We start from the raw sequence: 26,284 nt of genomic DNA, 5'->3' as shown, positions 1-26,284 counted from the left end.
CTTCTGTGGTGACATTATCCAGAAAAGCACGGCTCAGAGACGTGCCTCCAGTGGTCAGAGACAGGCCCCACCTCCATGCTGAACAAATGATAATGATAATATGGAGGCCTCCTCTTAAATGATACATTCTTTGTTGTTCTCAGCGCCAGGCTGCTCCTTGAAGTCCTTAAGTTGTTTGGAAGTGACTTTAATGCTTATAGAAATAAAATTCTGTCATCGACTGGTTCTGCTTTATGCTTTTGCAAAATGGGCCTATCAAGTGTTTGATTTACTTGTGCGTTATTTCAGTTTTTGTTGATCTTGCCAATTCAGTTTCCTTTGCTGTAGCTCTTGCATTGCATAGTTATGTCTTTTGGGATGAGGCTCTTTAATCTTGGGCTTTAATGGGCATGGGAACCACAAGAAATTACTTGCTGAGTAGCCTCACAGAGCTGGTCTCCTGAGAAATTCCAACTGCTCCCTAGAAACAGTTTAAAAAGACCTTGAGAAGCTGTAATTCTTTTACCTGCTTTCTAATCGGTCATACCTCCAAGAGACCTGGGACACCTACTTAGGAGAGCTATACCTATTATCAAGTCTTTAGGTCGTTACCCACAACACCCATTTTTCCCCTTATTAATAAACCTAGTGTAGTACATTCAAACTTAGGTCTACTGCCCCCACTTATGGAGCACCTCCCATGTTCCAAGCAATCTGTAATTTAAAAACAGTATCACGTTTAATATAGCTCAACTTTGAAAGATGAGGAAACTGAGTTTCTAAGTCACCGGGCAAATAATATGTCCTAAATATCACAAGATATAAATATTTAAGCTGGGACTTGAATTCCACTTGCTTGCCCCCAATTTCATAGTTTTCCCATCTTGCCTTATGTTCTATAACACTCTGCAGATGATATGGTGATGTAATTGGCATATGTGAAACCAATTAGCCATCAGTCAATCCAACTTGCCTGAGCTCAAACTCCCAATGCAGTACTAAATTAATGAATGTATGGGACATTTTCCATTAAGAAGTTTTCAAGTTATTAAGTACAAATATTAAGCCATGTGGCACTGATTCAAAGGCAAAACATTTTTAAGAGAAGAGAAGCTTGTTGTGCATTGGACGAGCTGAGTAGGGCTTATGGAAGAGATTGGCACTTAGGTCTCCCTGCAAGCAAAATATAGAAAATTTCCTATACTAGATCTATTCTAAAAGATATTGTTTTTCTAAACTGTAGAGGATGATCACAACCTGACCCCATCTTTATTTGACGCCCTGTAGATCCCCAGGCCCTGGAATTGGCAAAACATTTGAGTTGAATCTTGATTAGGGTAAAACATTTCTTTTTCAGTTTTTGTTTTATTTAAGCCCATGCTAAAGCATGGGACTTATCAATCATTTAAAGTTTTCCAAAGCTTCATTAACTGTGCTAACAACCCAACCAGCCTAAGTTGATTTATTCTAATTTTCACTTGTAGAGCTCCTTTTAACTCTTAAGAGAATTAGACTGAAGTTGCCACAGGAGATAAACAGTATTTTTAATCTTATTTTGTTAATATAATGCCAGCTCCATCGCCACTGTCTCCTTTATAAAGTACTAGGCAGATTTCTTTTCATACATATTTTTTCTTTCTAGTTGGATTTATTATTCATTAATAGTATATCTTTCAGGAGGTTGTGGAGGATTAAAAAAGTCTTATCTAATGAGATGAATAAAGACCCTTAAATCAAATTCTATAAATAATCATCAAAAAAGAATTTATTTGTGACCCTTCTTGTATGTTTTCATTATTTATAGTTGGTGTTCCATTATGATTTTTTTAATTTTTTTTTCAATTACAGTTTATATGCAATACTATATTAGATTCAGGTATATAACATAGTGATTAAACATTTATATAACTTATGAAGTGATTGCCCTGGTAAGTCTAGAACTCATCTGACATCATACATAGTGATTACACTATTATTGAGTACTAGAGGCCTGGTGCACGAATTCATGCATGGGTGGGGTCCCTCTGAGTGGCCTGCAGGGATAGGGCTGAAACCCACAGTCCAATTCTGCCTGCAGCTCCCACCTGCCTCACCCGCTCATCCAGGGCCCACTGGGCCTGCTGTGGGCTCAAACCTGCTCAAGCCCAATCAGTCCCATCAATTAGGAGAGGCTCATGCTGCTGCATCAGCGCTTGCCAGCCCTATATCTGGCACCCTCCCAAGGGGAGGGCCTGCAGGATGGGCTGAAACTGGCTCTCCAACATTTCCTGCGGGGTCTCAGGTTGTGAGAGGGCACAGGCCAGGCTGAGGGACCCCACCGGTGCACGATTGGGCTGGGAAGGGACTGCAGGAAGGCTCCAGGATGTGTCCAGTCCATCTCGCTCAGTCCCAATTGGCCAGACGCCAGCAGCAAGCTAACCTACTGGTCGGAGCATTTGCCCCTTGGTAGTCAGTGCACATCATAGCCAATGGTTGAGCAGCCTTAGCATATCATTAGCATATCACACTTTGATTGATTGGTTGTTCTGCTGTTTGGTCTATTTGCATATTACCCTTTTATTATATAGGATGCTCCCTGTGCTGTACTTTAAATCCCTGTGATTATCTTTATAACTGGCAATTTGTATTTCTTAATCCCTTCTCCTATTTCATCTATCCTCCAAATTCCCTCCAATCAGACAACCATCTGTTTTTAGTTTATTTATATTGGGTTTTTTTATTCCACAATAAGTAAAATAATATGTTATTTGTCTTTATCTGTCTGATTTAATAGCACAATACCCTCTAAGTCCATCCATGTTGCAAATGGCAAATATTGGCAAATATCTTTGTCCATTAAGTAGGTTGTTTGATGGAATCCTTGGCTGTGTAAAACTTTTTAGTTTCATATAGTCCTATTTGTTTATTTTCCTTTTGTTTCCCTTGCCCCAGGAAACATATCCAAAAAAATTTTGCTAAGAGCAATGTCAAAGAGTGTACTGCCAATGTTCTCTTTTAGGAATTTTATGGTTTTGAGCCTTACATTTAAGTCTTTGGTCCACTTTGAGTTTATTCTTGTATACAGTATAAGGAAGTGATCCAGTTTTATTATTTTGCATGTATCTGTTCATTTTCTCAGCATCATTTATTGAAGAGACTGGCTTTACCCCATTGTATATTCTTGTTTCCTTTTTCTTAGATTTATTGATCATATAGGCATGGGTTTATTTTCTGCCTTCTCTATTCAGCATTGACCCATGGGTCATTTTTTTTTTGTGCCTTTCCTGTTCTGTTTTGACTACTACAGACTTGTAGTAGTTTGATATCAAATGGTGTGATACCTCCAACTTTGTCCTTTTTTTCTGAAGATTGTTTTGAGTATTGGTTTTTTTTATGGCTCCATATAATTTTTAGTATTATGTGTTCCACTTTTGTGAAAAATGGCATTAGTATTTTGACAGGGATTTTATTGAATCAGTATTGCTTTGGGAAGTGTAGACATTTTAATTCTTCCTATCCATAAGCATAGTATATCCTTCCACTTATTTTATTCTTTTTCAATTTCTTTCTTCAGTGTCTTATAATTTTCTAAGTATAGGTCTTTTACCACCTTGGTTAAATTTGTTCTTAGGTATTTTATTTCTCTTGATACAATTGTAAATTGGATTGTTTTCTTAAAGTCTTTTTCTGATAGTTGATTATTGGTGCATATAAATGCAACTGATTTCAAATTTTAATTTTGTGTCCTGCTATTTTACTGAATCCATTTATTCTAATATTTCTTTGTGTGGATTCTTTGGGATTCTCTATAAATAATATCATGTCATCTGCAAATAATGACAGTTTTACTTTTTCCTTTTCAATTCGAATGTCTTTTATTTATTTTTATTGTTGTCTGATTGCTATGGCTAGAACTTCCAATATCTTGTTAAATAAAAGATATCCCTTTTCTTGTTCGTAGCTTTAAAGAAAAAGCTTTTAGCTTTCCACGTTGAATATGATAGCTGTGTGTTTGGCATTTATGGCGTTTATTACATTGAGTTATATTCTGTTTATTCCCACTTTCCTAAGAGTTTTCATCGTAAATCGGTATTGGATTCTGTCAAATGTTAAATTCTGCATCTATGGATGGGATCATATGATATTTATCCTTCATTTTATTTATGTGTTGTATCATGTTAATCAATTTGTGGATATTGATCCTGGCTGACATCCCAGGAATAAGTCCTACTTGATCATGGTATATGATCTTTTTCATTTATTGTTGAATTTGATTTGCTAATATTTTGTTGAGGATTTTTGCATCTATGTTTGTCATGGATATTGTTCTGAAAATTTTTGTAGTGTTTTTTTGTTGTTGTTGTGTGTGTGTGTGTGTGTGTGTGTGTGTTTTAATCTGTATAATGCTAGCTTTGTAAAATGAGCTTGGTAGTTTTCCTTCCATCTCAATTTTTTGGAATACTTTGAGAAGAATAGGTATTAATTCTTCTTTAACTGTTTGGTAAAATTCACCTGTGAAGCCATGTGGTCTGGATCTTTTATTTGTTGGGAGTTTTTTTTATTACGGATTTAATTTTATTAAAGTTATCATTCTCTTCAGATTTTTGTTCTTCCTGATTCATCTTTGAAAGATTGGTATATTTCTAGAAATTTATAAATTTTTCCAGGTTTTCCAATTTGTTGACATATTGTAATTGTTTGTATTTCCTCATAATTCATTGCATTTCTGTTGTGATAGTTGTCACTTATCTTTTACTTTTTATTTTATTTACTCTGGCCCTCTCTCTTTTTTTCTTGATGAATCTGACTAAAGTTTTATCCATTTTATCTTTTCAAAGAACCAATTCATGGTTTCATTAATATTTCTATTGTGGTTTTTTTGTTGTTGTTGTTTATTTTGCCAATCTTTATTACTTCCTTCTTTCTACTCATTTTGGGCTTTGTTTGTTCTTTTTTTTTTTTTTTTGATAGTTCTTTAGATGTACATTAGAGATTTCTCTTGTTTCTTGAGACAGGCCTGTATTATTATAAATTTCCCTTTCTTCTGCTGTGTCCCATAGATTTGGGGTGGTTTTGTTTTCATTTTCATTTGTATCAAGATATCTTTTGATTTCTCGCTTGATCTCATTGTTTACCCATTCAACATTTAGTAGCATTTTATTTAGCCTTCACATATTTGTGTGTGTTTCAGCTTTCTTCCTAGAATTGATTTCTAATTTCATATCATTGTGATGAGAGAAGATGCTTGATAGGACTTCATTCTTCTTAAATTTATTGAGACTTGTTTTGTGGCCTAACATGTGGTCTTACCTGAAAAATGTTCTATGTGCGCTTGAAAAATATGTATTCTTTTGCGTGAAGTGGTGTAAAAATATCAATTATGTGCATAGGTTCTATTGGTGTCAATAAGGCTACTGCTTTCTTCTTGATTTTCTGTTCGGATGATCTATCCATTAATAACTATGGTATGTTAAAGTTCCCTAATGTATCTTTCTATTACTGCCTACCTCTCCCTTTATGTCTGTCAATATTTGCTTTATATATTCAAGTGCTCCTACATTGGGTGTATAAATGTTTATGGGAGTTATAACCTTTTGTTGGCTTGATCCCTTTATCATTATGAAATGCCGTTCTTGGTCTGTTACAGCCCCTTTTTAAAGTCTATTTTGTCCCATAAGTATTGCTACCCCTACCCCAGCTTATTTTTTTTTTCAGTTCTGGTTACATAAAAGATTTTTTCCATCCTTTTACTTTCAGTCTGTGTTTTCCTTTTTATCTGAAGTGGGTCTCTCATAGGCAGTATATGTATTCTGCTGGAAGTAGGAGGTGTTGTTCTGTTCTATTTTAATTTGATAAGAAAAAAAAATCTCCATTGCCCTAACCAGTTTGGCTCAGTGGATAGAGCATTGGCCTGTGGACTGAAGGGTCCCAAGTTTGATTCCGGTCAAGGGCATGTACCTTGTTTGCAGGCACATCCCCAATAGGGGGTGTGCAGGAGGCAGCTGATCAATGCTTCTCTCTCATTGATGTTTCTAACTCTCTATCCCTCTCCCTTCCTCTCTGTAAAAAATTCCTAACATACATTTTAAAAAATCTCCAGTACTTAATCAGCCAAATTGACTATTTTGGAGGCTAAGAAATAAAATCAAGGTTGGGATATAAAATACTGGCGTTTTAATCGTATCAAATTCAAGTAAAACCAAATCACACAAGCCAACACAGAGTCAATGCTTACTAAAAAACAAACAAACAAACAAAAAAACAAATAAAACAGGGTCAGCATTCTTTTCAAAGGCCACTTTCCCCTTGAGAGTCAACATACCAGATTAGTGTTTCATGCTGATTGAAAAAAAAGCTCTTGAAATATGTCCAATGCTGAATGGAGTTCAAAGATAAAGGTATGCTGACACAGTGGATTTGCGCTTTTATTTAGATGCTTTGTGCTTCCTTGGCAGGGACAATGATTTTGTGCACCTTTGGCCATGTAATTGATTAGGCACAGAATGATTGCTGTTTTGTTTAGAACCCATGCTTCTCCAGCATTACCCATACCACAGAAACCCAGATTGAAAAATGGGCCTTCTCTGAGCTTGATTCTTAAATCTTAGTTACAGTTCAACTTCTTTTCATAGATACCCATGTGTGGCTCTTTTATTCAAAAATTTATCCATGGCCTTAGGAAGACATCTTTATTTTCCACATGGGAAGATGGAGAGATCTCAGGTTTATTAGATTCCAGGAAATGCAGTGTTTTTATATTGGAGATCACAGAGATGATTAGTGTAATGGAAACACAACTAACCAACTGTCGTGCCATGGTAAAGTCATGAACAGTTTGCTGTGGGAACATAGGGTGGGGAAGTAGGCTGTATTCTGGGAGGATGCAGAATGGAATAGGGAATGACTTCACAGAGTAGGTGACCTTTGAGTAAGACCTTAACAGATAAATTTAACCAATTAGAGATGTAGGAAAGTGAATCTCAAACAGAGGAAACAGCAAGAAGAAAGATACAAAAGCATAACAATATCTGTTGTGCTAAGGGAAGTCTGAAGTGAATGATGAGATTAGAATATCAGGAGCAAGTAAAGTCTGAGAAAGATGTAATTGGTGATGAGCCTGGAGATAAAGGCTGGCAGGACAGTGTCGGGCCATGGAATTTAGGCTTTATCCTCTGGGAAGCAGAGGATCATGAGAGTGTTTACATTTAGGATTGGCATGGCCCAATCAGAGCCTGATTGACAGCATGAGGGAAAGACCAAAGAGATCAAATCTAAATGGAGAGATATCACATAGGCTGAAGTAAAGGCTCAGAAGAGTAAAGAAAAGGACCTGAAAGATGGAGAGAGAGGTAAGGTCACATGAAATATAATGCAGAAATGAAAGGATGGGCCCTCATGGGTGATGATGTCAGACACTCAGCCTCTGTTATGACGTGTGCCTTCATTCTGTGAGCACAGAGAAAGCTGCAGAGTGGCACCGCTGAGACTTAGCTGCCCTTTTCCTAGGGGAAAAGAGTTCAGGTGCCACAGACAAGAGAAAGAGCCAGGGTTTGCCCTTTAGGCTTGCATGCACTCGATAAATGTGAGGTATTCTAGTACCTACATTTACTCTCACACCTACACCTTTCCCCACTGCTATCATTAGTAACTGGAAAATCCAGTGGGAGAAAGAGAACAATATACTAAGACCAGATTTCATTTCTGTGCTTTGTACAGTGTTTTTTTTTTTTAATTAAAAGGAGAAGTGAAAAGCACCCATCCCAAAACAAAATATAATACTGAAGACCTGAGCAATGCCAGGTCTTGAGTTTTTCTGGGAATTACAAAGATGGGTAGGTAGGTAAATGCATACCATAAATAACCATTCACCCATCACATCGTAATAAAGTCAGGGCCAAATTGCTGTGGCAATACAGAAGGGGGCGAGCAAAGTGAGGAATACCTTTGACACAAGATTGTCTAGAATGCTGGCCATTTCACCTGCCTTCATATAACTTTTTGCCCTGCAACTGAAGAAGATGGCCAGGGTAGGGTTCCTTCACTTCCTTCAGGCAAGGAGAGAATAACCCTGTCTGCAAGGAGTAATACAGTCCTTCCATTCTCCACACTCATAGCGTAAAGAACGGGGATGAGCCAGATTGTGCCTGGGGCCATGGTAGAGGTTAGCTTTCTGGAATCCTGCAACCTACTCATTAAAAGAATAATGCTTTTCTTTGTTCTCTAAGCCTAACATGCAGCACTGTCAATATCTTCCTGGCTAGGGTGTTCTTGATGGTAGAAGTTGGCTGTATGAGCTCTAAGATTATTTTATTTGAAAGATGAACATATTGCCTATTTTAGTTCTGCCCTTAAAACTCTAGTTTTGTCAGGAAACAGGGTCTCCATGTTCATTTTCCCCACTCCATCTTCCTACTATGCTGTTTCAAATCCTTTCTTTTCATCACAGGAGCTTGAGGGTTACACCATGCTAATTCCCTAATTGACTGGACACTTTGGTTCCCCATCAGTGATTCTCAAACTTTCCCTGACCAGAAGGACCTGGAGGGCTGGTGAAACATTGATCACTGACTTACTCTCAGACACTACGAGTCAGTAGGTCTGGGTTGGGGCACAGGTTGCTTTTCTGACTAGTTCCTGGGAGATTCTAATGGTGCTGGTCAGAGGACTGCACTTTGAGAACCAAGCCCCAAGAACCCTTCTTATCTCAGCTTGTCTGAAATCATTTTTTCCTACCCTCTCGCCTCCTTATGATATAAAATCATGATTATAAATTTCCAGATTGGGATCTAGTTCCTGTTTTGTTATTACATGGGACAGTCATTTCCTCTCTCTGGGCCTGGTTTCCTCTTCATTAGAGTGAGACAGTTGGATTAAATGATGGCTAAAGGTTTTCAACCCCATGAGCTAATTAGAGAGGACTAACATTAGTTGTGGGAGTAACCTGAAGGAATAATTAATATTTTATAAATCATTTGGATATCACAGTTTAATAAATTTATATCTGAGGAGGTAGAACAGATGTGTCTATAGTACCATGCCTAATTGTATACTTTACATTAGGGATCAAATCACTTTTTCTGTGAAGGGCCAGATAAGCTTTGCATACTGTAAGGTTTCTGTCTCAAATATTCAATTCTGACATTGTTGTTTGAAAGCGGCTACAGTCAGTATGTAAATGAATAAGGGAAGCTATGTTCCAATAAAACTTTATTATCGAATCAGGTGACTGTCCAAATTTGGACTCTGGGTGGCAAGTTTGCCAAACCCTGCTTTATATTATTATTCAATTTACATAAATAATTTTACCTAAGTCCACCTTCTTGATTTAAAAGTTCTGAAACTGTGGCAGAAAGAAAACTAGTAATAATTATGCAATCTGGAGTAAGTGTATCAATGTGTGGACTATTCAGTAATAAAATGTGTAATTTACATAATAAAATCTGTAATTTTCTGATACAGAGTAAGAATAAATTAGTTTTTTATTTGCTAGGGAAGTGTGTGTTCCAGCTTTTTAAAATTCAGAAGCAATTTTAAATATTACAATACTTATTAGTTGTTTATAGCTGAACTTTCAGTATAAAACTGCATACACGCATTTAGATCCTATGGTAGAAGGGTTGGAAAATACATCTTTGGCATTTAAGTGGGGATTGTTCTCGCCATTCCAGCTGGGGTAAAGGTCAAGCTCTGAGAATGACCCCAGGGATCATGGCAAGAAGAATTACTCACTCTCAGTTGGAACCATTCTCTTGCCAAATTTGGATTCTAGTGCAATTGTGCTCTGTGAGCTGAGGTTTTATAATGGCTTTCTCATTGAATTAATGAAGTCACCTGTGACATTTTCATTATTAAAAATGATTTTCTTGACAGTTACCCTGTAATTTAAAGCCAAAGTGAACATAGCCATTGTTCTGGGCATGTTAGAGACTAAGAGGGGCCCATTTGGCATTTTCACATAATTGATGAGATGTGAAATTGCTTTATTTTACACTAAGCTGGAGGCTATTCGCGTATTCTTATTCATCCTTTTAGTCTGCACATTGGGAGAATCCTGACACTCTGATTGGGTCTCATTGCCTATTGTATAGCAGCCACTCCTAAAAGAATCTATTTCTGTGTTCCTGGTACTCATGGATATAGCCATGCAGGGTCCTGAAGCCTGGCCCTTCTGTATTTGAGGGAGAGTAATATTGTGCCCGCTGAGCTGACCACATCGTATCATGTCATAGCTATTATTGCTTTTCTTAGCTTCTGTTGATTAAAGTAAACCTTTAGGGAGTAATTTAGACAATGGGTACATGAGCAAAATATATTAGTGAGCTAAAAATAATGGTATATGAGCTATAAGCTATTACTCTGTTGGAAGATTCCTAGGATCTAAACACTTCTTTGTTCAGACTAGCTGAATTCTGATTCAACTCGTTGCTTAACTAGAGTCTCTTGCTCTCTTTCCACAAACACACATACATGAATGTGTGTATACAGGCATGTGTGTGTGTGTGTGTGTGTGTGTGTGTATATTATATATATATATATATGTTATTATGTAAAAATTCCCAGGGGCCAAGAGACCAGAAAGGGGTTGTCAACACCAGCATTACATTATAAGTTTCTTAAGAGAATATACATAAGAAGTTCATCTTTCTTGGTAACAAGATGACATAGATATCAGCTGTACCACTGCAGAATGTTCTAAGAGGACAGGGCAGGATGGATGGGGTACTGGGGTGTGACTCACCCCAGATAAGGGGAAAAACACCTTCCATGCTTTTTCAGGGTAAAGCAAAAGACTGTTGCAGGAACCAGCACCCCGTGGGGCACAGGGAGGGGTCAATCAGGCTGTCTTTGTGGGGATTTAAGGGAAACAATCTGTATTCTGCCCCGGATCCAGGTGGCAGGTCCGGCTGTGCTCAGACAGTGGTCACAGCATGGAATGATCTTTCTACCACTTACGTATAATTCTTTCATCCTGTAATATTTTGGAACATTGTGATTTCTTGACATTTTTATTTTAATTTATTGGAGTAACATTGATTAATAACATTGCATAAATTTCAGGCTTACAACTTTATAACATCTGTATATTCTATTGTGTGCTAACCAACTGAAGTCTGGTCTCCTGTCACCATGTATTTAACTCCCTTTACCTCTTTGTCCTTCCCCTACCCCCTTCTCAGGTAACCAACATTCTGCTGTCTGTATCTATGAAGTTTGTTTGCTTGTTCCTTTGTGGCTTTTTGTTTTATATACCATATATGACTGAAATAATATGGCTCTTGATCTTTTCCATATGACTTATTTCACTTACCATGATACTCTAAGATCCATCTATTTTGTCGCACATGGCAATATTTCTTCTTTCTTCTAAGTAGTATTTTATTGAATATATGTACCATTTTTTTCTTCATTCATCACTCCATCAAAGGACACTGAAATTGTTTCCATATCATGGCTATTGTTAATAAACCTGCAATGAACATAGGAGTATATATATAAACAACAAATAAATGTTTTCCAATTGTTCAGATCGATGCCAAGAAGAGAGCTTGCTGGTTAATATGGTAGCACTATACTTAATTTTTTGAGGAACCTCCATACTGTTTTCCATAGTGGCTACACCAATTTACACTTCCACCAGTAATGTGTAAGGATTCCCTTTTCTCCACATCCTCACCAACACTCAGTTCTTGTCTTATTGATAACTAGGGGTCCCTTGGCCTGGCCTGCAAGGATCAGTGGACCTCCGTGCCACTGCAGCCCTGCCTTACCCACCACCTCGTTGGCTCCAGCCCACTGTCTGTGTCAAAGTTGCAGGCAGCTGGGAGGAGCTTGAGCCCAGGCTGGGTGATGCACTGCTCCAGCTCATCCCAGCACCTTCCACCGCTGCTCAGGTGTGCAGCGGCGCTCGCCTGCCATCAGCCTAGCATCTGGTGCCTGTCTGTCAGCTGAGTGGCACTCCCGCTGTGGGAACATACTGACAACCAGGGGGCAGCTCCTGCATTGAGCATCTTCCCCCTGGTGGTCAGTGCGTGTCCTAGCTACTGGCTGGTCATCCGGTTGCTTAGGCTTTTATATATATAGATAGCCATTCTGACAGGTGATAGCTCATTATGGTTTTGATTTGCATTTCCCTTATAATTAGTTAGGTTGAGCATCTTTTCATATATTTGTTGGCCATCTGTATGTCCTCAGAAAATTGTCTCTTCAGGTCCTATGCTCATTTTTTGTTTTTTTCCTTTTTTAAAAATTTAAATTTAGTAGAGTGACATTGGTTAATGAAAATATATAATAAAGAACTCATACATCTCAACAACAAAATAAAACAATTATTTTTTAATCAGATTGTTTTATTTTATTGTTGAGATGAATGCGTTCTTTATATATTTTGCATATTAACTACTTATTGGATTCTAATAGTTTTTAATATTCTATATTTATAATTGCATCTTCTGCAAAAAGTGACAGTTTTACTTCTTTATTTACAATGTGGATGCTTTTTATTTCTTTCTCTGGCCTGATTGTTCTAGCTAGGACTTCTAGCACTATGATAAATAACAGTGGAAAGAGCGGGCATCTTGTCTTGTTCCTGGTCTAAACAGAGGCCACCAGTCTATGTCTCTAGCTTTCCCTCCCTCCCACCATTTCCAAAGAAAAATCAGTGGAAAAATATTCTCAGATGAGGATTAACATCAACAATAAAAGTATCGATTAAGTCAATTTGGTCTAATATATCATGTAAGATCAATATTTCCTTAATGACTGTCTTTTAGGTGATCTATCCATTGCTGTCATTGGGATATTTAGGTCCTCTACTATAATTGTGGTGTTTTTTTTTTTTTTTCACTTTCTCTCTTTAGTAATTTTTTTAATATATTGTGGTACTCCCAAGTTGGGTGCAAATATATTGATGTTATGTCATCTAGATGAATTGTCATCTTTATCATTATAAACTGCCTATCTTTGTCTCTTGTTACTTTTTGTTTGTATTTTGAAATCTACTTTGTCTAAGTACCCCCACACCCACTTTTCTCTGGAGGCTATTTGCTTAAAGTATCTTCCTTGACTTCACTTTGTTGAACCTATGCTTGTCTTTGGAGCTGAGATGAGTGTCTGGAGGTGACATAATTAGGTCTTGTTTTTTTAATCTATCTTGCCACTCTGTGCCTCTTGATAGATGAACTTAGTTCTGTGCTTTTTCATTGATGAACTTAGTTCATTTACATTTAGGATAATTGTTGATATATGAGGACTTACTATAGCTATTTTATCTTTTGTTTTATTTTCTGGTTGCTCTGTATCTCCATTTTTTTTCTCTCTAGTGATTCTGTCTTCTATTGTAATTTGATGGTTTTCCTCTCATTTTTTTCTGTGTGTTTTGTGTCTTAGCTCTGGAATTTTGTTTTGTTACCATTATGTTTGTGTAAAATGTCTCATACATACAATAATCCTTTCTCTTTTAATTTCTGTGTATCTTCATTCGTCTATACCTGCTCGGTCCTTTTCCTCCGCCCCTTTTATGATTTTGTCACAAATTATCCTTTTTTATGTTGTGTATTCATTATCAAATTACTGTAGTTACAGCATTTTTAAAGCTCTTTCACACTTTAACCTTTATGTTGTAATTGTTTAGTAATTTATTTTGAAGGAGATTTGCAGTTTCCAATAATTTTGTCTTTGGTTTCTAGTAAGAGAGCTCCTCTCAACATATCTTGTAATGGAGTTCTTGTGGTGGCTAATTCTTTTACCTGGAAAGCCTTCATTTCTCGTTTTTGTTGAGTTTCTTTGTGGCTGTGGCTGCAGTCTTGAGTTCTCTGTTATTTAAACCACAGTAGCTCATGCCTCTGAGCTTGGTTTCCAGACACTTTTTATTTTCTTACATTACTCCAATATAATCTTGGTTGTTCTTGGTATTTGATGGATTGCTTCACTGTGAGTGCATTTGGAGGTAGTGCTCTCTTTTCTTGTGTAAGTACTGGTTTGCTCAATAATTCAGCAGGTTGGTAAGGAGAGTGCTTTATTTGTTTTTAGTGGGTGTTATTACAGCACACATTTTTGTGTTTCTTGGATCTTGGTGTAGCTGCATTCCTTTAGTTAAGAAGAGTGCCTCATATTCACCTTGATGGTTTGTGTGCTGTCTGCGACCAGCTCAATTCATTTATGGGGCACCATCATTGTGGTGGGGGAATGTGGCAGGTGGTGAAGAACCGATTTGCTAGCTCCCAGAGCTACCTTCTTTTGCAGCTGTTTTTGGCTTTGCCAAGGTCTTTGGGGAAGAAGAGGCAGGTTCACGATCTAGTGGCTCTACCCTTTTTGGGTTATGGCTTTTGTCTCCACCTTTTTGTTTAAAGCTTCCCAGCCATGTTTACCCAGTTCCTATATGAGGAGGACAGGAAGGGAGATGGAAACTGCTTCTGCCGTTTTTACACTCCAGACCATAGTGTGAGGGCTGTAGCCAACTCCTCTCCCACTACTGCACTCACTGAAGCCATGGTGGGCATCATCACTGCCCTCCATCTGTTCCAATACACCCATCTTTAGATGACCTGAGGCATAGATCTCTCAGGTGTGTTTTTTTGTTAAAGTTATTCAAATTGTAAATTTAAGGGAAGGAACAATGGAGTCTCATTCTGCTGTGATGCTGATGTCACTCCCTATTTCTTATGATCTCTTATATAGTAGATCTGGTGCATAGAATTTGAGAGAAAGTTAAGCTATTATATATGTAGCTAGCATATTTCCTTTTCATTCTCCATAAAGAGTGTAAAACATTTAAAGATTTCCACTCTAGTTGACTGTAAGCTTATATCAGTAAGTCCTGTCTTATTCAACATTGTTATTGATGAAGTAAATGAAGACCCTGAGGGAAAGTCCATCAAGTTTACAGATGTCACTAAGCTGTGAAGAAGGACAAAATATGGTGGATGACAGAAACAGCATTTAGAAATCATTGTGACAGGCAGCAGAGATGAAATGGATCTAACAAGGTGAAATACAATATGGATAAACATCAAGTTTTACACTTTCTGCCTCCAAACAACCAACTGTGCAAGATGGGATAGGACTTACTGGGGTTTCAGTCTTCATTAAGCTCAATATAAGTCGACACTGTGACAAACAAGAGTAAGTAAGAAAGTACAGCACTTAAAATAAGAGAACCATGAATCCCACTTCACTCTGTGTTGGTCAGACCATTACTGAAGAATTTTTTTTAGTTCTCTAATTGAGCTACTTTTTTTGAGAAATGGAGATATAAATTTCTACTCTACATAATTATTAGGATTAAATGTGATAATGCATAGAAAAGATAGCACAATGTGTGGTACAAAATAAGTGTTGAAATTATGGTACATTAGTAATATTATTGGAAATACTCAAAATTGTTGAAGAAGGCAACTATGATAGATTTCAAAATTATGGAAATTGGTCAAAACATTGGAGATCTTTAATCCAGAGATAAGATGATTCAGTGGATGCATAAATGCTGTCTTTTAAAAACAAAAGAGTTAAAATGTAACAAATGGGTTGGTAGTTCTATGATTGCCAAGGCTATGAACAAGGATCAATGATTACAGGCAACAAAAAGTCCAATTTTTATCATTCGGACATGTACAGAGACATATACTTTAAATGACTTTCATAACAGTGAGTTCCTGGAGACTGGAGAGGTTCAAGCACAGGCTTGATGACTTTTGAATATTTTTGCCTTAGGAAGGATTAAAGGATAGGTCAGAGGTTTCATTACGTCTCCTTTAAGGTACCCCTTGGCCCTGAGACTCTATTGTTTTGTAAACACCCAGCAAAGCCGTTATAATCATAAATGGTTGACCACAGATCTCACCTTACATTTTTAGCTTCCTTGTATGAGGTGAAAAGTTACTGTGAACAACAGACATAAAAGAGATATGCTGAAAATTGTTCAGTCTTAATATTTGTGCGCTGTTGACTCTCAGTTCTTTAAAAGTATCATTATAAAGTACCTTTATAATTTCAGAGCTATTACTACAGAAATTTAACTGTGTTTATAATTTGGGGACCTAACTGCGTAAGGTGGCACCTGATTATAGCCTCCAGCAATAACCTAAAGACTGTCTTGTAGAAGACAGGTTGTTATGAAATCAAAAGACCTGGTGCTGTGTAGAGAATCACTACCTCTGTGATACTGAATGACATTTAACTCCTCTGGGCCTCAGCTGCTTCTCCTGTAAAAGGGGATGGTCAGACTTCCTCCCAGAGTTGAGGCAGAGATAAAATTAGATGAATGCATTTGAAAGTGTTAGTCAGTATCATTATGAACTGGGACAAGTACAATATCATGATTTTGAACTCAAATGAATTCTCGCTCACATTTGCATTCTTATCTGTTTATTTTTTTTTTGAAACTCTTTTTTTCCCTAACTGTTCTTAGAAATGATACTTCTAGAAATATGATTACTGAAGAACACTTAGAAAAAGGTTTCAAAAAATATACTGACCTTTTTTTTTTTAAAGTTGCAAATGTCTCCATTTTCACTCGCGCCGCTCTGCAGGCAAGGTCAGGGAAAGAAAGGGCATGTGTATGGAAGACGCACCTGTGCATCTGTTTTGAAAATCAGGAGGTAGCCGGGGGGCACACCGTGACTGTAAGAAACGCTTCCTATGAGCTCTCTGAAGCCTGAGGTTTGATTTCCATCCTGCAGCCCTCATGATGAAACCTCCTTAACCTCATTTCTAAACAGGACGGGAAGATATTCTGCCGGCGGACAGCTTGTGATTGCCAGAATCCAAGCGTTGACCTTTTCTGTTGCCCGGAGTGTGACACCAGGGTCACGAGTCAATGTTTAGATCAACATGGACCCAAGCTCTATCGAAGTGGAGACAACTGGACGCACAGCTGCCAGCAGTGCCGGTGCCTGGTATGTCAGCTTCCTTCCGAGGGCGTTAGCCTGCTCCTCTTGAGGGTGGCCCGTGGGCTTTCGTTTCCTGCTGTTTGCAATCCTGCGCAGGGAGTTGTGGGTTCTGTCGCTAACTAAGGAGTACGTGCTCTGCCTGAAGACACTCAGATTCCACTATTTAAAACACTGTGCAAGACAAAAAGAACATAATTATGGGACACATTTGACCCAAGTTATTATGTTAGCGCACAGCTGCTACTTTTTAACAAATCCATATCATGAAAAATCCCTTTCTGATAAAAAGTTTCAAAACCTTGACTTATCGTTCTTAGAGAGCCAAATCTTTCATTTCTTGGGACATACCCATTAAAGTTCCAATATGGGAGAGAACATAAATGTCAGGGATTGAGTCATGAAGCTGAGAATCCAACCCTGGTGCTCCCTTGTGTTGGCTCTGTGTGATTAACTTGGGCAAGTGTTGGCATTTCACTAGTCAATTCTTACAAATGTCAATGTACGAAAATGGAGGAACATTACCTATTTTAGGACTGTTATGAATATTAGAGAATAGGTGAAGGGGGAATATAATATTTGTCACATAGACGGTACCTACTACACAATAATTCCTATTGTTCGTATTTCCTAGTTTGAAAAAATGTGTTTCAGATGCTAAACCTTCATGGAGAAAAAAATGCTAATTTGGATTTTAATATAGGGATAATAATGGTATAACCAGATTTGAGATAGTCCAGAGAAAACGCTTAATTTTTGTTTTAAATTATACTATAAACAAAGATTTCCAAGAATGTAAAGACGGTTGGGATACTTTATTATCTAAGTAATGATGTTTCCTCTGTGTGGAGTCATACATAACCATTGGAGCTAAGTCGTAACTAAGTCAAATTTAATGGAAACTATTAGCTGCGTTCCAGAGTTAATTATTTGATTCACTCTATGGATACTATATGGAAACAAGTATTTGAAGAAATTATGCTTCAAATTTCTATCGGGTTGTCTAAAATCTCCTGGTGAATGTACAGATAATTTTAATAGAACACATCCTTCATAATCATTCCTATTACTGAAGAGTATAACTCAGCTAAATTCAAACTATAGCCATTTTTTTCACACTTGCATCCAGGAACAAACCCAACACAACTAGAGAACGAGCTTGCAAATCAGTCTGGAAAATTCCATCTTCTTTTCAAGATGCCAATCATCAGGCATTCAGAAGAACTGGTACTAGTTTTAGACATGAAATTTTTGCAAAATTTCAGAAATGTCTCCTCTTCCATCCCTAGCCCTAAGTTTACTATTTTCGGGGAAAAATTGAAGCTATTCGACAAATAATTACTGAAGAATAATGTGGGTCAGATTTAAGAAATATTCATTGAAGTGTTTGCCTGTGCCAGACTCTGGATGGTGAGCTGGTCCATCATGAGGCTAATCAAAACCCATAGCCTTGTGAAGCTGACCAAGTAATTAGACATGAGTGCCATGATAGCAGAAGCAGCAGCTACCTAGAGAAACGGTTCTACTATGGGCCAGTGGAGCCCCCGTGACCAGATTCTGAGACGTGTGATCACTCCATTTGAAGTATAATACAGGAAGTCCGCTAGTTACATGGCACATTGAAAACCATTGTGAAAGGGTTCACCTGAATTTTCCCAACCTTAACTTTAAATTTGATACTAACAACTCAGTTTATAACATGGTTGAAATATTGCAGGGCTTTGGGTTTCCCTTTGACCTTCAAAGAAAGGTATTTCTCTTTACACACTAGCCCAGCCGTGGGCAAACTACGGCCTGCAGGCCGGATCGGCCCCTTTGAAATGAATAAAACTATTGAAAAAAAAAGACCGTACCCTTTTATGTAATGATGTTTACTTTGCATTTATATTAGTTCACACAAACACTCCATCCACGCTTTTGTTCCGGCCCTCCGGTCCAGTTTAAGAACCCATTGGAGTCAAAAAGTTTGCCCACCCCTGCACTAGCCAGTACTTTACCATCAATTCATTTATTTGATTAGCATTTATTTGACCAAAACTGAGCTAAGCCCACAACCTGAAAGCTCAACACTTACTGTGGAATTGTATTGATAATGATGATAATTATCATGATACACAATAATTACAGGCTGCCATTGACCCAGACATGGGACCTAACTCTTCTGGGGCTGCAATATAGATGGTCATCAAAAGTCCCCTGGAAGAGGCACATTGTACCCAAAATGGTGCTAAAGTGGGAACATTCAGTGAGAACAGTGATGAGAATTATTGTGCGTCTTTCCCTCTCTGGGACGTTAGCAACAGAATGGTGCCTAAGAACAATGATGAGGCGTTTTTGGCTTTCTCTCTACAGGAAGGGGAGGTAGACTGCTGGCCGCTTGCATGCCCCACTTTGAGCTGTGAGTACTCAGCCACCTTGGAAGGGGAGTGTTGTCCTCGCTGTGTCAGTGACCCCTGCCTGGCTGATAGCATCACCTACGACATCAGGAAAACTTGCCTGGATAGCTCTGGCGTTTCAAGGCTTAGCGGCTCAGTATGGACAATGGCTGGATCTCCCTGCACAACCTGCAAGTGCAAGGTAACTGGATGTCCTGGGGATAACCATGCCTCCCACAATTGCCAGAGAAAACTCGCAGGAGGTCCACGCCTGAGGTTTCTGAATGCACAGGTGCCAAGGGCCATGATGGAAACAGAGGTAGCAGTTACTGCTCACAAGAGGTCTATGTCTGAATGGGTCATAGCTGCACTGTGTATTCAGGCAAATTCCAAATGAACATGGAATAGAATAGTCCCCTCCCTTGCCTTTAAATTACCGAATTTTAACAATTGACACTGGTCCCAGTGATGGCTGACTTAAGCTATTTTGACCGATATATTAAAGAGGAAGAATGGAACAAAAAAGACGTTTCATCCTGGAAAATATTACCAGCTCTTTCATGAAACTGTCACAGTTAGGAAAAAAAGCACTCTGTGAAGTTGTTTGCTTTGTTTAATTATCACGGTGCTTAATGCTGGGACGTGACCCTCTGCTGCAGGATTTAATTGTTTTTCTCTCTTTGGAGGAGTTCCCAAGAGGTATCCTCCTATGTCTTTAAAATTAAACACTCATTCCTTCCTCCCTTCAAAGCTTTTGAAGAGCTGTGACCTGAAGGAGGGGTGAGGCGGTGTCAAATTGCTGCCAAAACATCTGTTTAAAATTCCCATGATTAAGCCTATTAACGATACTAGTCAATTTGCTTTTATCAAGTCCTGCCTCAGCACCAGTGGAAGGTTCCCAGTTTTTTGTTTTTTTTTATGGTCTTATAAATGTGGATTTATTTTTCCTTTTTTCCAGAAAATATCTTAAGGTACAGCCCCATCAACCTTTATGTAGCCAAAGGGCCATGGTTCCATCTGTACCTGTGGCCCAGCAAACAAAATGACAGGAGATTTATTATTTACTAGTGGCCCAGTGCACGAAATCTGTGCATGGGGGGCGGGGGGGAAGCAGGCAGTTCCTCAGCCCGGCCTGCACCCTCTCCAATCCAGGGCTACTCAGGGAATGTCTCTCATAATCCAGGACTGCTGGCTTCTAACTGCCTGCCTGATCACCCTAACCACCTCTGCCTGCCTGATTGCCCCTAACTGCTCCCTTGCTGGCCTGATCACCCCTAACTGCCTCTAACTCAGCCCCACACCTGGGACCCATGATTCTCTCCTCTTGCCAGCTGCAGGCACCCGGGACCCGGGCTTCCCTCCCTCTGACCAGCCGCAGACCCCCGGGACCCGGGCTTCCCTCCCTCTGGCCAGCCGCAGGCACCTGGGACCTGGGCCAGCTTTGCCCAGGCCAGCCACAGCCACAGGGGACCATGGGCAGGTGACTTTTCTCCCTCTCCTGGGCTGCAGCCACCTCAGGCACGGGTGCCCAGGATCCCAGGTGGGCAGCTTCACCCAGGCCCAGCTTTGTCAGGATGGACATCCGGAAGGTCATCCGGAAGACGTCTGCTCTAATGAGCATATTGCCCTTTTATTTGTATAGATTATTATTTCTATGAGATTAGGTCTGAGATTTACTTACAGGGGTTGTAAAGGTATATTTACATTAATACATGTAGTTGATTTTAATGATCTTTTTTTAAAATCATTTTTATACCTAAATATGTACTCTGCCTTTCATTGTCACCATGAGAGACTGTTTATTTTTCCTAATATGCCAACCTTTCTGGAACCCTTCAGGTACTTTTGGATAGCATTGTTAATGGTAAATTATTATCTTTCAGAAAATTGTTTTTGCAAACCATCTCATTTGGAATAAGTCCAGTGAATAATTTGGAAACAAGGGGGAAAGTCCCAAATATGCTTTGAGCTCAGACATTCTTCCTTCCTGCTCTTTCCATAGAAATTTTTCCAAAGCATTCATGGAGTTTGTCTCAAAATGTAGTTGCTTATTTTGAATACAAAAGTATATCCTGCTAATTTATTTATACCTTGTGTCTCAACTGGCTAATGCTTGTGTCTTGCTGCACAGAATGGAAGTGTCTGCTGTTCGGTGGATTTGGAGTGTCTCCAAAATAACTGAGGTATTTAAAATGGACTCATCATCGTGGGAGAAAAATGGACAAATGCCCATCCAACATGATGAAGAATGGGAGTTGGTGTGATTTTTACCACAGACAGTTACCAAAGTCTCTATCTAAGGAAGGTGTTTGGGGGTTGCCTCTTGGACCTGACACTGCTCATTCTTGCTAACTAGTCTAGGTGACCTACAGTACAGTGCATTTCAGTCCATGGTTGTTAAAGAAGTTGCCCGTGTTGTAAATCACGTTTCCCTAATCAGATCATTTGCAAATACATTTAAATGATCCCATGGTAAACGTTGATGTATTTTTTGTTGTTGTTGGTTTATTTTGTGTACTAACATAATAGAGGCTCTGCTCCATTTATTTATTTATTTCTAATTTTTGGAACAAATTCTACAAATAAAGTTGCCTGTTGTGAAATTGTCCCATCCACTGCATACTTCATATTGAGATCCCTGTGAAATGTATTGATAAATATGCATGTAGAGTCTAATTGCATCCTACTAATATTTCAAACTATTGAACACACTTAGATGCCCTGTCATTCAGCTAAAACAAGCTGAAAGCAATTATAATAAAGACCACACATAATTAAATAATTAATATAAAAAGAACTTCCTACTCCCTCTACCAGATAAAGTGAAACAAAATCTTAAGTCAGTTTAGAAACAGCAATGCATTGTTTTGGCATTGAAAGAGAAAGTACGTGTGCATCAGTTTTATATAATGTTTGATAACTTACAAGGTACTCTTATGATGAAAAACAGGAGTTGGTTAATGCTACTATTTCTCCATTACAAAAAAGTAAATTAACATTTCCTGGTCAGCCAATTGTTCAGCTCTAGTTGATTATTTGCACCTTGGGACTGGTAACCAGGTCACCTAATGTCTGCCTAATGCTACTGTTCACTAAATTACACAACCTCTACATGGTAAAAGACAACTGTTTTAAAAAAAAACTATTTAGGAGCCTGACAATAGAATCATGGCAGAGTGAGACTCACTCAACAAAGGATGTCATGCTTAACACACAAACATGCCTGGAAGATATATGCATTAGGACAACTGAAAGTGGGCATATTAGAGTGGGTAGGGAGGGAGGACAAAGTGAAAGACAAAGAAGGTGGTTGCAGATGCTGTTGAGCACCCACCACGGCTCCAGTGAGTGCAGAAGAGGTGTTGGGCTGCAGGCCTCACAGTACAACCTGGAGTGTAAGAGAGACAGAAGCTGTTTTCACCTCCCTTCCCACATCATCATGACAAAAGTGGCTAGAAAGCTGTAAATAAAACAGCAGAACTGAAAGCAATAAATGGAGGTGGGGCCATGAAATTATGAACTTGCCTCCTTTCCTCCACATGTTTTACATAGACCTATAAAGCCAAAAACTGCAGAAAAAGGAGGGAGCTCTGAGAGCTCACATACCAGTTCTCCACCACACTGGAATATTTCCTAACTCATTTTCAGGAGGCTGGTATCAACAATATCTTGATACCAAAACCAGGCAAGGACAACACAAAAAAAGAAAATTACAGGCCAATATTTGATGAACAGAAATACAAAAATCATAAACAAAACATTCACAAATCAAATAAACAATGCATTAAAAGGATCATACATCATGATCAAGTAAGTTCATTCCAGGGATGCAAACATGGCAAAACACACAAATAGATGTGGAATACCACATTAACAAAATAAAAGTAAAAACTGTGCAGTCCCACCCGGTGCTTGCACCCACTGTCAGCGCTGGCCCTGCTTGCACCTGCAGCCAGCGCTGGAGCTGCCGCTCACACCCACTGCTGGTGCTCAGTGCCAGACCCAATCACTGGGCACTGTCAGCAGGTGCGAATGGCAGCTGCTAGCCCTGATTTCCCTTCAAGTACCTCAACCTATAAGACCACATAAGACAAAGCCTTACCTAATAGCATACTCAGTGGTGAAAAACTGAACTTTTTTCCTCAGATCAGTAACAAGACAAGCATGCCTGCTCTTGCCACTGTTAGTTATCATAGTACTGGAAACCCTAGGTAGAACAATCATCCCCCTGCTCCTGAGGGGCGATCAGAGCAGCAGTCACCACTCACACCCACTGACAGCGCCAGCCCTGCTTGCATTCACTGCTGGTGCCAGCCCCAATCATTCTGTGCCATCAGTGGGTGCGAGCAGGGCTGGCGCCTTCAGCGTGTGGGAGTGGTGGCAGCAGGAGAAGGGCTGCTGGCAGAGAGGGGACCAGGGACTGCGGCAGGAGGGGCCGGGCGGGGGTGCGAAGGATGGGCTGAGACCCACCCTTGTGCCCACTACATGCTTGCGGCCCACAGTTCCTTTCAAGGTGCACGAATTTGTGCACTGGACCTCTAGTAAAGAAATAAAAGTCATCCAAATTAGAAATGAAGAAGTAAAACTGTTATTTTTATAGACAATATGATTCTCTATATACAAAAAACCCTAAAGATTACACCAAAAGTCTATTAGAATCCATAAACAAATACAATAAAGTTGTAGGATACCAAATCAATCTACAAAAAAACTGCAATGTTTTTATATAAGAACAATGAATATCAGAAAAGAAAACAAAACACAATCTCATTTGCAATTACAATAAAAAGGATAAAATACCCGGGAATTAACAAAGGAGGAAATGGACCTGTACACGGATAAATAAGACATCAGTGAAAGAAACTAAATACATAAAGAAATGGAAAGATAATGTGTGTTCATGGACTGGAAGAATTAACATTAGATGGCCATATTACCCTAATGTAATATACAAATTTAATGTAACCCCCAACAAAATCCTAGTGGAATTTTTAATAGAAGTAGAACAACAACAACAAAAACCTCAAAATGTATGCAACCACACTACCTGGAAGAGACTACACAAGCTTAAGAAAAGAGAACAAATCCAGAGGTATCACACTCACCGCCTTCAAACTATGCTACAAAGCTGCAATAATCAAAACATTCGAGTTTGGGCAGAAAACCAGTCACAGACCTATGGGACAGAACTAAAAGTTCAGAAATAAAGCCACACATATGTGGGTAACTAATTTTTGACTAAGGAGCCAAAGACATACAATGGAGAAAGTAAAGTCTTCAATAAATGCTGTTTAGAAAATTGAAATGCAGCATATAAAAGAATGAAAATTGGCTATTTGACACCATACACACAACTAACATAAAATGGATTAAATATTTTAATGTAAGATATAAAACAATAAAATACATAGAAGAAAACAGGCACTACACTTACAGACCTTGTTCTTGAGGAGTTTTTGTGAACTAGCCTCAAAGGCAAGCAAAGTAAAATATAAAAAATAATTAACGAATGGGACTCCATTAAACTTAAAAGCTTCTGCACTGAAAAAGAACCATCAGCAATCAACCAAATAGAAGATATTTGCACACAATACTTCCAATAAGGGGCTAATATCCAATATATGTATATGTTTATACTACACGGCAGAGCCATGCTGGTATTTTACAAGGTCAATTATAAGACTCATTATTTTCTTCTTTTCATTAGAGCCTGTGGGGTAAATTTAATCTTTGCTAACACGATGACAAAATGGAATTGATATTTAGCACACTTTACTGCCAGCTCCTATCAATAAGGGGTTTACTTCCTATAAAATAATTGGTGACATTTTCTCATTAAAAACTATTGAGTGCTCTATACATGAGGTACTCTGCCAGGGAAATAGGATGAGCAAAATAGTCTTTACTGTAAAAAGATCACTTTTAGAAAGTACTGACAATCTCTGAATCCATTAGAAGATCCTATTGAAATAAATTATTGCTTGAAATACCTTCTTGATTCGGACACTGAAAAAAAAGAGTTACTTTTAAAATAATGTGATAAATCTGATGCAATCTGTTTAACTCTTATGCTACAATTTGCAGTGTAAAAATAATGTCAATTTTTTAGGATATATTTATGGCCAATTTATGATCATATTTCAAAGAATGTCAATTTAATGAATGAAAGCAGTATTTGACAAATCTATCTCCTTACAGATCATAACCATTGTCTGCACCATCACAAGTATAAAGATGCTAATGTATGCATTGAGAAGAAACAATGATCAATAGATAAGCAAATACATAACTACCCTCCAATTATCAATAGTCTGACAGCATTATGTTTCAGAAGAGTAGAATATGAGAGATGAAAGCCATATTTGTTAACTAGATACACCTAGTAAATACAAATTTTACGCCCTAGCTGGTTTGACTCAGTGGATAGAGCATTGGCCCATGGTCTGAAGGATTGTGGGTTTGATTCCAGTGAAGGGCATCTATCTCATACAGGCTCAATCAGGGGGGCTGCAGGAAGCAACCAATCAATGTGACTGTCTCAGATGTTTCTTTCTCTCTGTCTCTCCTCCCTTCACTCTCTCTAGAAAAAAGTCAATGGAAAATAACCTTGAGTGAGGATTAACAAAAAAACATATACACATTTTGCCTCAGTCTTTCCTTCTCTATTAATATGAAATATATAAATTCAAATATATATGTATATATATACATATATATATATATACTTTACAGATATATCAATATATAATATATGCAGGTATAGGAAAAGTAGGCTTACAGTTATTTGTGTGTAAGATATGCAGGTTATGATTATTACAATGGCTTTAGTAACTCAAAAGAATCACAATGGCACAGTAAATCTACTTTTGCATACCCCTGTATAATTTATAATGCATATGTGTTAATTATGTGTAATTAATATATGTTAATACTAGAGGTCTGATGCACAGAATTTATGCATGGGTAGGGTCCCTAGGCCTGGCCGGTGATCAGGGCCTTCCTTCCCCTCTCCTACCCCCCCTCCCCAGTCCCCCCTACCGCTAGATGCCAGCTGGGGGGCCTGCCTTT

General features: G+C 38.5%; 1 protein-coding gene across 2 annotated transcripts in view; it reads left to right on the top strand.

The window, feature by feature from the left end:
* Nucleotides 1–21,822, top strand: part of NELL1 (neural EGFL like 1) — a 687,144-nt gene extending 665,322 nt beyond the window's left edge. For both annotated transcript variants that reach the window (XM_006753968.2, XM_006753967.2), the window contains 3 exons: nt 16,674–16,850; nt 19,194–19,418; nt 21,348–21,822. In XM_006753968.2, coding sequence (XP_006754031.1) covers nt 16,674–16,850; nt 19,194–19,418; nt 21,348–21,398 — 453 coding nt within the window. In that variant the 3' untranslated portion in view covers nt 21,399–21,822. The remainder of the gene's footprint in view (nt 1–16,673; nt 16,851–19,193; nt 19,419–21,347) is intronic.
* The last annotated feature ends 4,462 nt before the right edge of the window (nt 21,823–26,284 follow it).

Source organism: Myotis davidii, unplaced genomic scaffold, assembly GCF_000327345.1.
Source record: "Myotis davidii unplaced genomic scaffold, ASM32734v1 scaffold330, whole genome shotgun sequence".
Lineage (NCBI taxonomy): Eukaryota > Metazoa > Chordata > Mammalia > Chiroptera > Vespertilionidae > Myotis > Myotis davidii.
This window is presented reverse-complemented; position numbering and strand designations above follow the sequence as displayed.